The following is a 14,277-nucleotide window of genomic DNA, read 5'->3' as shown; positions in this document are numbered from 1 at the left end:
CGTCTTTTCGAGAGATGTGTCTTTTCGATTCCAAGATTAATCTTTGCTTACAAAAACGATGTCTCCACATTCGTTTTCTTGTACCACATTATCATGGTTAGTTCATTTTATTTTAATACTACACCTGTATGACTTTTCATTTTCTTTTTTATAGTACTTTTTGAACTCCATTATGTCTACTGTCTACTGTGTGTTGATGACATTGCAAGACACAGATGGATTCTGGGTCAGGCCCGACTGAGCATGCTTAGACTCGCGTTTGAGCGGAACGGGAAATAGGGCGCTCGCTCCGTCCTTTTAAAAATGCCGTTCTGCGCTCTGTCCAAAATCCGCCCGCTCCCGCTCAACTCCGCTCACATGCTCTGGCTCCTCCATCATAAAAAAATCACTCAAAAATACAAAAGAACTATGCTGAGATCCTCTTTTTAAAAATTGCATAAAATTGTAAAAATATGATTAAAACAAATATGGAACAAAAATTAAACAAAGGTAAAAGATTTAAATAATATTAAAAGAAAATTAAAAAGTAGGTCTATGCATAATATAAAATTGTTAATTCAACCACTTGGTCCAAAACCATCAAAAACAACAACAAAGACAACTAAAGCTATTGTCTATATTATTCATGCTAGTCACTTATAAAAATGTTATATATCTTCTAGGAAAATATATGGAGTGTAATTTGTAGAACTAATCATCAATATACTTTATTATCATTACTATGAAACATAATTCACCTCCACATTTAAGTTAAGCTTATCATCTGGACATCTTCATTATAGGGTAGAATAATAAAAAAAATATAATAGATATTTTAAAACTGGCTTTGAATTTGGTGCCAGTTCTGTGGTGGTTCTCTTCAGTCAAGGTTCTGTGGTGGTTCTCTTCAGTCCAGGTTCTTTGGTGGTTCTCTTCTGTCCAGGTTCTGTGGAGGTTCTCTTCATTTCTCATAATCAGAAGGCTCAGTGTGTATTTGGGTGTCTGAGTCAATGAGGGATCTCACACTCACAAAATAAGACACATTGTCGTGGAAATCACTAAAGGGAATGGCACAGAGACTGTAGTTCCTTATAACAAGTTAAGCTTTATTCAAGATTTATAAACCTGTAAATATTTGATTATATCTTTTCATGTGACCACACTGAAGAAATGACACTTTGCTACAATGTGAAGTAGTGAGTGTACAAGAGTGTAAATATGCTTTCCCCTCAAAATAACACATTACACAGCCATTAATGTCAAAAACGCTGGCAACGAAAGTGAGTACACCCCTTAGGGAAAGGGTCCAAATTGGGCCCAAAGTGTCAATATTTTGTGTGGCCACCATTATTCTCCAGCACTGAATTAATCCTCTAGGGCATGGAGTTCACAAGAGCTTCACAGGTTGCCACTGGAGTCCTTTTCCACTCCTCCATGACGACATCACAGAGCTGGTGGATGTTAGAGACCTTGCGCTCCTCTACCTTCTCTTTGAGGATGGCCCACAGATGCTCAATAGGGTTTAGGTCTGCAGACATGCTTGGCCAGTCCATCACCTTTATCCTCAACATCTTTAGCAAGGCAGTGGTTGTCTTGGAGGTGTGTTTGGGGTTGTGACCATGTTGGAATACTGCCCTGTGGCCCAGTCTCCGAAGGGAGGGGATCATGCTCTGTTTCAGTATGTCACAGTGCATGTTGGCATTCATGGTTCCCTCAATAAACTGTAGCTCCACATTGCAGGCAGCACTCATGCAGCCCCAGACCATGACACTCCCAACACTATGCTTTACTGTAGGCAAGACACACTTGTCTTTGTACTCCTCACCTGGTTGACGACACACACGCTTGACACCATCTGAACCAAATAAGTGTATCTTGGTCTCATCAGACCACCGGACATGGTTCCAGTAATCCATGTCCTTAGTCTGCTTGTCTTCAGCAAACTGTTTGCAGGCTTTCTTGTGCGTCATCTTTAGAAGAGGCTTCCTTCTGGGATGACATCCATGCAGACCAATTTGATGCAGTGTGCGGCGTATGGTCTGAGCACTGACAGGCTGACCCCCCACCCCTCCAACCTCTGCAGCAATGCTGGCAGCACTCATATGTCTATTTCCCAAAGACAACCTCTGGATATGACGCTGAGCATGTGCACTCAACTTCTTTGGTCGACCATGGCGAGGCCTGTTCTGAGTGGAAACTGTACTGTTAAACCGCTGTATGGTCTTGGCCACTGTGCTGTAGCTCAGTTTCAGGGTCTTGGCAATCTTCTTATAGCCTTGGCCATCTTTATGTGGAGCAACAATTCTGTTTTTCAGATCCTCAGAGAGTTCTTTGCCATGAGGTGCCATGTTGAACTTCCAGTGACCAGTATGAGGGAGTGTACTCACTTCGCTTAGGAGTGTACTCACTATTGTTGCCAGCAGTTTAGACATTAATGGCTGTGTGTTGAGTTATTTTGAGGGGACAGCAAATTTACACTGTTATTCAAGCTGTACACTCACTACTTTACATTGTAGCAAATTGTAATTTCTCCCATGAAAAGATAAAATCAAATATTTACAAAAATGTGAGGGGTGTACTCACTTTTGTGAGATACTGTACATTCAGTAGAGCCCACTGTGTCCCCCTCCAATGCATGGTTAGTCTACATGTCTCACCAGCTTCTCTGCGATAACAAGATGTTTACAGCCCTTGAAAAGTTCAGCCAAAACTATAACTATCTGTTGTAGGCACATCCTGTACAAGTGAGCGAGCCGAAACACACAACGGCCTTACTAAATGACTGATATTATTGTATTATGGAATAAGACAATTTCTACCACAACAATTCTACCAACAGTCCCTCACTTGAACAAAAACACAAAACACACAAACCCTCTGAGTTGTTGGTCCAATGTTGATAGAGGAGAGGAAACATCACAATACTTACTACCAGGGTGTCATAGTCAGGTGACCTGGTCATCATGTTCAGAGATGAGTACATGTCACTGTTAGTATAAGGATGGACACTCTGTGGGGGAGGGAGGGAGAGAAATGTAGAGAGGGAGAATACCTGAGTGTTATGAAACAACAGTTACACGTTTGTTTTCTGTCAACATCAAATATTGTATATTACACAAAAACACAGACATGACATAATAATGTATGATAATGTAGTTACTTCCAGAGTGTCGTAGTCAGGGGATCTGGTCCTCATATTCAGAGCTGTGTATGTATCACTGTTTGGATCAGGATGGACACCCTAGAGAGAGAGATGGAATAGAGAGAGAGAATGTGCTACTGTATGTGAAACATCACCCAGCATTTCATAACATATGAAACTATTCTAACAGACTCACCTGTCGTTTGTTTTCTGTGTTTTTGGTGTTTCTTTTGTCAGAGGAGGTGGATTTGGAGTAATTCTTCCTTCTTGGAACAAAATGAATGAATGGATGAATCAACCATCACAACTGAGTATAAAAGTTACCATTGGTTTGAGAATTATTAAAGTCACCTCACCTGAACCAAATGAATCCAGAGAGACAGAGGATGAGAACCAGAACAACCACTGTGATTCCTACAGATGCAGTCAGAACTGATGTATGTTTCCCTAAAATATAATCTGGATGATATGAATAGTGAAACGTTAATGAATATACACTCAGTAGTACAGCATACAAATTAAATAATTGGTAATGGAATACATAGGACCACCCATACACAGCTCTGGAAAAAAGTAAGAGACCACTCCTATTTTTTCTTAAATCAGCATCTCTACATGTATGGCAGCCTTTCCATTCCAGCGTCTCTTAAATTCCAACACAAGCACAACTCATTTTACTTAATAAGGTACCGATTAGGTGATTACCTGAAGCAAATCTAATTTAATGAGGAAAAGTATAAAAAACACTGCTGTGGTCAACACTATCCTATTGCAATAGGACCAGCTGGATGGCAAAAACCGTGCAAGTAGTACACAAAAAAAAAATAATATTCAGCATGAGAAAATAGTTGAAAAGAAAAGCTTTGAGTGAGGAAAAGAAGGGTTCAATTCTGCCTTTACTGGCAGAGGGATACAGTGAGCATCAGGTTGCTTCTAATCCTGATCATTTCAAAGACGGCGTTTCATAAGAACAAGGTCAAGCAACAGACATTGGGGACAACAAAGCTACAGACTGGCAGAGGGCGAAAATGACTGCACACTGACCGAGAAGACCGTCAACTCATTCGAATGTCACTCAACAACCGTAGGATGACATCAAGTGACCTACATAAAGAAAGTCAAACAGCAGCTGGGGTGAAGTGCACAGCGAGGATGGTTGGAAACAGGCTCCTAGGGGCAGGGCTGAAGTTGGCAAAGCTAGAAAAAAGCCCTTCATCGGTCTTACGTTGCTATTTTGTTGTGCTGGGGGAGTAGGGCCAGTTCTCCTTCTCCACTATAAATCCTTGTAGATCTAAGGAATGCACTTTATACATTTTCCCTGTTGCCGGCCCTGTTTTAAACTTAGGAGGACATGAGGTCTTGACCCAGAACTGCAGAGTACTTGGCTTGAAAGACTCATTGCTGTCCCTGTGTAAAGTCCTCCTGGTTGTGTTGCAGATCAAGACGATACCTGACGATTTCAGCTGCCACTCTGCAGACCCCCCACCTCTGGAATTTGATCAAGAGGAAGATGATAGGTCACAAGCCATCAATCAAAACTGTGCTACTTGAATTTTTGTGCCTGAAGTAGCATTAAGTCACCCAACAGCAATGTGACAGACTGGTGGAGAGCATGCCAAGACGCATGAAAGCTGTGATTAAAAATCAGGGTTATTACGCCAAATATTGATTTTTGAGCTCTTCCTAAGTTAAAATATTAGTATTTTATGTTGAAAAATGTATATGAATTTGTTTTTTTAGCATTATTTGAGGATTGAAAACAATACATATTTTTTTGGTTATTTTGACCAGTTGTTATTTTCTACAAATAAATACTCTAATTGACAATATTTTTATTTGGAATGTGGGAGTAATGTTGTCAGTAGGTTATAGAATGAAACAAAACTGTTTATACTCAAACACATACCCGTGAATAGTAAAACCAGAGCCAATGATTTTGCAGAGCTGTATGTATGAACTAAAGGGTAATTAGACAAAGTATAAAGATTAATATATCTTGAAACATGTCATTTTTAAGATAGAAGGGTTCTAGAGGCAGGCGCAGGATTCAACGATATGTATTTAATGCCATAAAAACAACAATGCACCAAAAGTGTAACAAACATAAAACTGACTGCAAGAACTCTGAGACTAAATAGAAAAGGCTTTCAAAAGCAGTGAACAATGAGTCTGCGACATAATGCAGGGACACATAACAATAACGAACAAAAGACAGGGGAGACCAGAGGGCATTATATACTACAATCAGTTGGGGAAACAGGAACCAGGCATGTGATGGAGAAACAGGAACCAGGTGTGTAAAGGGGAAACAGAAATCAGGCGTGTAATGGGGAAATAGGAACCAGATGTGTAATGAGGAAACAGGAACAAGGTGTGTAATGGGGAAACAGGAACAAGTTGTGTAATGGGGAAACAGGAACCAGGTGTTTAATGGGGAAACAGGAACCAGGTGTGTAATGGGGAAACAGGAACCAGGTGTGTAATGGGGAAACAGGAACCAGGTGTGTAATGGGGAAACAGGAACCATGTGTGTAATGGGGAAACAGGAACCAGGTGTGTAATGGGGAAACAGGAACCAGGTGTGTAATGGGAAAAGGAGACAAGTCTGGTTTGTGATGAATAACTGATTAGGAGGCGTTGGGCCGATGGGAACTAATTTGCTGACAGAGAGCAGGAGCAGGAGGAGTTACATGCATGTATAAACTAAAGTGTAATTATACAAAGTATAAAGATGAGATTATCTTGAAATATGTCATTTTGTATTGAACATTGAAGATTAAATATTACCTGCAACAGTGACCATCAGAGCTGAAGAGTTCACAGATCCTCCTCCATTCCTGACCTCACAGTAATATTCTCCACTGTCCTCAGATGTGATGTTAGTGATGCTGTAACTCTGTCCTGATGCTTTTGGTGAGGTTACATTCTTCTTGTACCAGATGTAGGTTGGGTTTTCAGTCAGAGGACAGGATGTGATACAGGTCAGTGTTACATTCTGTCCCTCAGTCACTGTATCAGGACTCATCTTCACCTGTAGACCTGATGGAATATGAATTAACCAAATACCCCTCTGAGTACCACTCTATTATTCGTACAGTAATTCATCATGATACATAATTGTATCAAGCACCATAACTTCAGTTTTACCTGTGACAGTCAGAGTTGTTCCAGGGAGACCATAACCCCTTAAAAACAAATTTGTTGCATAAGTGAAGCGATATTCATCTGAGTCTTCCTCTCTCAGATCTGTGATTCTCAGGGTGAAGGGACCTCTGTATCTTGTACTCTCTTGGTCAGGAAACTCCACCCGACCTGCATACCCTGGGTCTGTGGTTAGGTCTTCAGGGAATAACTTATCCCTCCACCAACCACTCTGTTTTGTACTAAACCACAGTGGTGATGTGACATTACTACCACCAACATAAGTACAGGTAATGTCCACTGATGACCCCTTCAAGACACAGATTCTCCTCTGGGTGTAAGTCACTCTGCTGCAGTACTGACCCTCAACACCTGAAACACAGTGACATAATAAGAGGACATTGTCCTGATTATTTCTGTAAATGCTAAGGGTAATTAAATATATCTGAAACCAACACACAGAGGTTATAACATGTGAACACAATGTATTGGTCATAACCACACCTACACTATCAGTATCTCCCTCCAGACCTTCTATACCTGAGACGGTCAGAGTCTCCAGTCTACTTGGTCCACCAGGGGTCTTTGTAACACCCCTCACAACCCTCCTCAACAGTCACTCTACACCCCTGGACTTGAATGGAGCTTGTGTGTTATTGAGTCCAGGTGTTTTCCATTTCCCATCAGGAGGTCTATTTAATGTGTTCCTTTGTCAGGTCATTGAGCAGGACTGTTTGTAGTTTTGGCTTTGTGTTTATCTGTTGTCTAGTTGTAGTGATCTTACCTGTGCTGATGTGGGTCACCTTGTTTAGTTGTTTACTTTGTTTTTTTCTGAGAATTTGTTCTTGAACAGTGTTGCTTTCCTGGTTAATAAATACCTTGAAGCCTGTAACTGACTCCCCTGTATCTGACTCCCCTGTATCTGACTCCCCTGTATCTGACTCCCCTGTATCTGACTCTCCTGTATTTGACTCAGTGTTCCAGTATTAAATAAACACTCACACACTGTAGGAGAGTGGAGATCCTCATGACCTTTAACAGAACAGGTGTAACTGTCTTGATAGCCCCAGGACACTTCATATTCTCTGAAGATTTGGTTGTAGTACTGAGGGGTGGAATTCTCCTCTCCACTCTCTCCATTCTTGTACCAGATGTAGGTGGGGTTACCAGTCAGAGGACAGGTGGTTCTACAGGTCAGTGTCCTCTTTTGTCCACCAATCACCTCTACCTGAAGACCTGGAGAATATACAACATGCTATGACAAGTTGTAACACAATTGTGGATACAATCCTATATTGCATATCCTCTGTGTTATCTTGGATATAATGAACTAATAACTTGACTGACACAGAATTGTCTCTGTATTTGTCTTTATCTGTCCCTGTCTCTGTATTTGTCCTCGTCTGTGTTGTCTGTAACTGGTTCAGTATTAGTCTTTGTATGTGTTGTCTGTCCCTGTCTCTGTATTAGTCCTCGTCTGTGTTTTCTGTCCTTGTCTCTGTATTAGTCCTTGTCTATGTCTGTCCCTGTCTCTGTATTTGTCCTCATCTGTGTTGTCTGTAACTGGTTCAGGATTAGTCTTTGTTTGTGTTGTCTGTCCCTGTCTCCGTATTGTCCTTGTCTGTGTTGTCTGTCCCTGTCTCTGTATTAGTCCTTGTCTGTGTTGTCTGTCCCTGTCTCTGTATTAGTCCTTGTCTGTGTTTTCTGTCCCTGTCTCTGTATGTGTCCTCATCTGTGTTGTCTGTCCCTGTCTCTGTATTAGTCCTTGTCTGTGTTGTCTGTCTCTTTCTCTGTATTAGTCCTTGTCTGTGTTGTCTGTCCTTGTCTCTGTATTAGTCCTTGTCTATGTCTGTCCCTGGCTCTGTATTAGTCCTCGTCTGTCCTTGTCTCTGTATTAGTCCTTGTCTGTGTTGTCTGTCCTTGTCTCTGTATTAGTCCTTGTCTATGTCTGTCCCTGGCTCTGTATTAGTCCTTGTCTATGTCTGTCCCTGGCTCTGTATTAGTCCTCTTCTGTCCTTGTCTCTGTATTAGTCCTTGTCTGTGTTGTCTGTCCTTGTCTCTGTATTAGTCCTTGTCTATGTCTGTCCCTGGCTCTGTATTAGTCCTTGTCTATGTCTGTCCCTGGCTCTGTATTAGTCCTCTTCTGTCCTTGTCTCTGTATTAGTCCTTGTCTATGTCTGTCCCTGGCTCTGTATTAGTCCTCGTCTGTCCTTGTCTCTGTATTAGTCCTCGTCTGTCCTTGTCTCTGTATTAGTCCTTGTCTATGTCTGTCCCTGGCTCTGTATTAGTCCTCGTCTGTCCTTGTCTCTGTATTAGTCCTTGTGTGTGTTCTGTCCCTGGCTCTGAACCATCAGGCTGTCTCATGAACAACTTGTCTCCATGCTGATGTTCCACTCTACCATCAAATATAGCATTTTATGAAACCGGCCCTTTAATCTCTTGAACCATATCCCTTTCGTTCCATACCCCAAATTCCTGGTATACACTGAGTTGGTATAAACTCCAACTACAAAACTGCAAGCTTTTGCATTTCTGTCATGGTATGTTTTCCGTTCTGCATGTAAAGGAACCATAAATAGTAAACCTCCACTTTACTATTTAGATCCGGGTTTATCAGGTCTAATGTGCCCCTCAACTTCCTTCCCATCATCAAGTAGCCAGGTGGAAGTCAAGTGGTCGACTGTGGAGTTATACGACTGCTAAACAAAGCTATATTCAGATTTGTCTCCAGTGTATCACCTGAGCTCTTCTTCATTAGCGCTTTAAAAGTTTGAACGGCACGTTCAGGCAGTCCGTTGGAAGAAGTGTGTTTGGGTGCTGAAGGGACATGTGATTCCATGTCATGAACTCTTTAGACTCCTCACACTGTACTGTATGCACACAATATAATGCAGGCCTGCAAACATGCACTCGTTTGCCATGTTGCTGCTCCACCACATATTGTTTTTATTGACACTCTCCACAGGTGTCCTATTTCTTGAGTTGAATTTCCAATATTTGCACTATTTGATTCGGTTTAGGCTTGAAATGCGTTTTCAGTAGACTCACCCAATTGTCTTATGATTTCTCACTGGGCTTTGCTGGACTCAACATGTTGGTGCAGGAGCCAGGTGCTCACACAGCTCAGTAAAACCAAAAGGATTCAGAAATTCACAATATTCTTCCTGTCTTGCTGTCAAACAGTGTCACTGAACCTAATGTGCCTGCCATCCTGTCTGGCATCCAGTCCTGGCCCCCTATTGGTAAGTGTGTAAATATACTATAGCACTCTACAACAGCCTCTAATAGACCTGTTCTTACTAAATGGACTGGATCTTTATAGAAATAGAAATCACACAAAAAATACCTGTGACAGACAGAGTGACTCCAGGTTGGCCAATCCATTGCCCTCCAGTCTGATCTGTAATAAAACTGAACTTGTACTCAGCTGAGTCACTCTCTCTCAGGTCTGTGATTATCAGGGTGTGTCTGTTCTTCTCATCACTACGGTACGTCACACGACCTCTGTAGTCTGGGTCATCACTCAGGTTCACAGGATTCCCATCAGTATATTTTGTAGTGAACCAGAAGGTTGATGTGACTTTATGACCACTTGGATACTTGTAGGTGCAGCTCAGCTCCACTGTTGACCCCTTCAAGACACAGATACTCTGAGTGGAGTAGGTCACATCCCAGTTACCCTGAACCAGTACCACTGAAACACAGTCACACAACACAATGGAGTTAGAAGGAAAGCAGGTAAAAATAGATAGCGGTTTCCCTGGTTGGTCTACTGGAGTATTGGATGGGTGCTTCAATGGAATTCTGTTAAATGTTTTTGAATGGGTGGGTGTTTTGACAGTCAGCGCCACGATATGACAGCATGACAATGATGTAGAGTTTAGTAGGGAATGTCATGGCCACTGGAGTACCTCTCTGATGCCCACAATATATTTTGGAGAAAAATATAAATTGAGAATGCAAATGTTGCATTTAGAAATTGTTGTGGAAATTCTTGAACTGATGTATTCTTGGTTCTATACATGTATGAATGAGTTACTAGTTAAAGTACTGAGTACCCATGTTTGGATAAGGAAAGGAATGCAGGAGAGAGGGATCTGGTGTTTAGGGTCATTGTTGACTGGTATCAGCAGATTATAGAGTTACTCATCAGTGTCTATCTGTTGTTTGTCCAGATGCTGTGAGTCTTCTCCTAGAGTTGATGAAGTTACCCATGTGGGGGAGGACAGCTTGCCCCTTGTGTGAAGCCTAGGTAGTAATAGAACAAAGGAAATGTGCTCTGTTGAGTTAGGACAGCAACATACCACACCCCTTTTAACTGTAATACATACAGATTGTTCATGTTTTGAGTCAGAGACTCGTCGGACTATTATGTTTGTAAGTCTCTCTTATTTAGAAATAGTGAATAACCTGTCAAATTATGCCAAGAGAATTTTGTCTCTGTTTCTTACTCCTTTAAGAGTGTCGTTCAATGGAATTACCATCACAACGTGGCAGAATTGTAAATGATTTCGACAGATCCTGTAGTCTAGTGGTAAACGTCCTGACATTGACAAACTAACTTAATAATTAGACCCCACTTACCCTCTTAAATACATTTTTCATTGAAATAGACTTGTGTAAAGACAAATTCACCAGACAAATCCAGTAGTTTGAAACCAACTTCACATTCAAATGTTGCACAATTCTCCCTGTTCTGTCCACCTAGGTCAGAGTTTCAGAACCTTTTTCCTAGGGTCATATTTTGAAATTTTTAAAATCCTTTTTGTATCAATTGACTTAGCTTTTATTAAATACATCTCTAGCATGATGGAGTATATTTAATTCAAGTAGCTGCCAAGTTAAAACGGCGAAATCGGTGTATACTTTATACTTTTCTAAATCATTCAGCATTCAGTATTTATTTAATTATCTAATACTAAGTTTTCTTTGCCTTTTTGTCAGACATTAGTAAAAAAGCCCACATTTGTCTTTAGAATAATGCAATAGTTGTTTCTTTGTAATCCCAAGGTATTATTGTACACAGTTTAGAGTCATTGAAACAATTTATGTTCCCCAGTCTTTATTACGATTGTCTTTGTTGAGCAGTGTTCACTATATCTCAACAGTAACCCTTCTTTATCAGCAAATTGCCAAGATGCAACATTTTAAAAGGTGAAACTGTTTGTTGGACTTCTTTTGTTTTTGACTAAAATAAAGAGAATTGGATGGAACAGAACATACCTGTCAAAGACCAGAGGAAAACCAACAACACACTTCCTGTTGATCTCGAGGACATTGTTGTATCTCCGTCCCAGTTGTCTCAGAAACATAAACAACAACTCATTATATAGCTGGTGAATGAATGAACTTGATACATTGAAGTGTAAATTATAAATGGAGGACTGGACCACAACTAACCAGGCTGATATTATATTGTACATATGGTGGTCTGAGAAAGCTGTGTGTATTATGTATTATTTTAATGTGTGACCAGAACTTGACAACAAAATTCTAGTGAAACCTAAAAACTGAGTAGCAGATCCAATTACAGCTCCTATCCACATGATATAATGCTAGTTAACAGCTATAATTAAATAACCTGGGGTGGTAAAGTTATAGACATATTGAAATTAGTATCCAGTGTTTTCTATTCACATCTAAACCCGACACTAAAGGTCAAAATCACCCATCATCCCCTAACAGAAGTCCTGGTTAGATGTTAGTTTATTACAAGACATATGTACATTATGGGGATCCAGACAGATATTTGTTGTTGCCTAGCACCAGGAATGACCATGTGACTCTTGGGGTCGGACCCACCCATCATCCCCTAACAGAAGGCCTGGTTAGATGTTAGTTTATTACAAGACATATCTACATTATGGGGATCCAGACAGATGGGATATTTGAGGTAACTATAGTGTGTCCTCTGGGATCCTACTATAGATCAGCCCTCCTACTCTGAGATCCTGTACACATACTGACCATCATGTGACAAACCAAAATACAGCTGAATGTAATAAATAACAGAAAATTGCGCTCAATTGATTAACTTCATAATGAAATATCCAAAATATAAATAAACAAGATATCACTAAGTGTACTTACAGAGGACAGTGAAGGGCGATGTCTTGTTAAGTCAACTGACTGTCAGTGAGTGGAAACTGACTGGAACTGTGAGATCTGTAGTTGATATTTATAATAAGGAGTCAAGGTACAAATAGCAGATGAACTGTCAGTTCCTTCCTCTTTATGACATCAACATTCATGACAAACAGATGAGCATGTCAGAAAAGAGAAGTTATTACATTTAAAAATATACTGTAGAACATTATCTAAAAGCTTTTGTTTTTTGAGATGACGAAGAAAACTGAAGTCTTTTCATATTACGTCCTCATTCATCTGTAACATAACGACGCTAATATACTTGACACTGTATATGATTCACCAAATAAAAACTTTTTTTCAAATTTTCTGCAGTCACACATTGCTGGAGATCAAAGATTTTCACCGCCTTTAACACCACAACAAATGACTCTATCACTAAAATACTTAACATACAACCTGGAAGTGTCATCTATAACAGGTTGTTAATTCATGTACCACATGAAGGTGGAGTTGTCAGAGGACAGGATGTGATACACCAGAACTGTTTTAATTTAGGCTTCCCATTACTAATCACTACGCTACTTAACAAGGGGAGTCAGTCACTCACTTAGTAAGAGACATTCGCTCTTCTAGGCCGGCTCTGCTTGCGCGGTCCTGGAAATACATTACATAAATGAATAAATGAACTAGTGAAAATATATCACCTAAATGAATAAAAATTACATCAGAGGAACTAATAAAGAAGTGTTAACAAGGTACATAACGTTTATTAGATACAGGATGTCTAATGGGAAATAAGAAGATTATGTGTTTCCATCTTAAACCAACAACACTAACTGGCAGTGCTGCTGACACAAGATGTCGCCTTCAGGAAATGTGAGTTCTGTGGTGGACACATTTCTGACCACTTCTCCCTTCTCCACATTGATCTACAGCCATGTCTCATTGCAACACTCCCAACACATTAAGGAGGATACAAGATCACCACATGCTCTCCTCCTAAACATCCCCACTGAACCATTCAGGGCTTTTTCTTCACCAATCTTTTCTAGTCAGTAACTAAAAAGGGTCAACACATGTCAGGTAGACGTGCTTCTGTATCTCCTTCTCAGACACTTTGTCCCAAATTTGGAAGGTCTGGTGGACCTTTGCCCTCGACTGGCCTTTGTACAGAGGTACTTCCTGTTTCTATTCACTTGGAATCAGACACTTGGGGGCGTTTGATCTGTAATGGTAATATGATACGTCAACTTTGACATTCAAACAAATACCTCTATATTGAAACCAATGCTAAGGTTCAATATACACCGATCAGCCATAACATTATGACCACCTACTTAATATAGCTCCGGAAAAAAATAAGAGACCACTGCACATTTTTCTTTCCTTTCCAAAAAAAGCGGAGAAGGAAGGTTTTAAGTGAGGAACATAAAGGTTAAAATTAAGAGACCACTGCAAATTTAACGCTTCTGTTCCTCACTCAAAACTTTCCAACATTATTGGAAAGGATAGAAAAAGGTGCAATGGTTTCTTAATTTTTTCCGGAGCTGTATTGTGTAGGTCCCACCAAAACAGGCCTGACCCATCGAGGCATGGACTCCACTAGACCTCTGGAGGTGTGCTGTGGTATCTGGCACCAAGACGTTAGCAGCAGATCTTGTAAGTCCTGTTTGTCCAGCACATCCCACAGATGCTCGATTGGATTGAGATCTGGGGAATTTGGAGACCAAGTCTCACTTTGAACTTGTTGTTGTGTACCTCAATCCTTTCCTGAACCATTTCTGCTTTGTAGCAGGGTGCATTAACATTATCATCATGGAATACCATTTCCATGAAAGGGTGCACATGGTCTGCAACAATGCTCAGGTAGGGTTACGTGTCAAAGTAACATCCACATGAATGGCAGAACCCAAGGTTTCCCAGCA

At 40.5% G+C, this 14,277-nt stretch overlaps 1 protein-coding gene and 1 long non-coding RNA gene across 2 annotated transcripts; both read right to left on the bottom strand.

The window, feature by feature from the left end:
* Positions 1 to 681: 681 nt before the first annotated feature.
* LOC117594890 lies at positions 682 to 2,600 on the bottom strand. Its single transcript, XR_004576178.1, has 2 exons — positions 2,563 to 2,600; positions 682 to 1,037 (listed from the first exon to the last, which is right to left on the bottom strand). It is a non-coding gene; the product is annotated as an uncharacterized LOC117594890 (long non-coding RNA).
* Positions 2,601 to 6,038: 3,438 nt separating this feature from the next.
* On the bottom strand, positions 6,039 to 12,432 carry LOC114839806. Its single transcript, XM_029122279.1, has 6 exons — positions 12,353 to 12,432; positions 11,486 to 11,563; positions 9,609 to 9,956; positions 7,265 to 7,498; positions 6,269 to 6,634; positions 6,039 to 6,152 (listed from the first exon to the last, which is right to left on the bottom strand). The coding sequence occupies exons 2-6, from the start codon at positions 11,538 to 11,540 to the stop codon at positions 6,136 to 6,138; spliced, it is 1,020 nt and encodes a 339-aa protein (XP_028978112.1). The 5' UTR covers positions 11,541 to 11,563; positions 12,353 to 12,432; the 3' UTR covers positions 6,039 to 6,135.
* Positions 12,433 to 14,277: the final 1,845 nt, after the last annotated feature.

This window comes from Esox lucius, chromosome 9, assembly GCF_011004845.1.
Source record: "Esox lucius isolate fEsoLuc1 chromosome 9, fEsoLuc1.pri, whole genome shotgun sequence".
NCBI classification, from domain to species: domain Eukaryota; kingdom Metazoa; phylum Chordata; class Actinopteri; order Esociformes; family Esocidae; genus Esox; species Esox lucius.
This window is presented reverse-complemented; position numbering and strand designations above follow the sequence as displayed.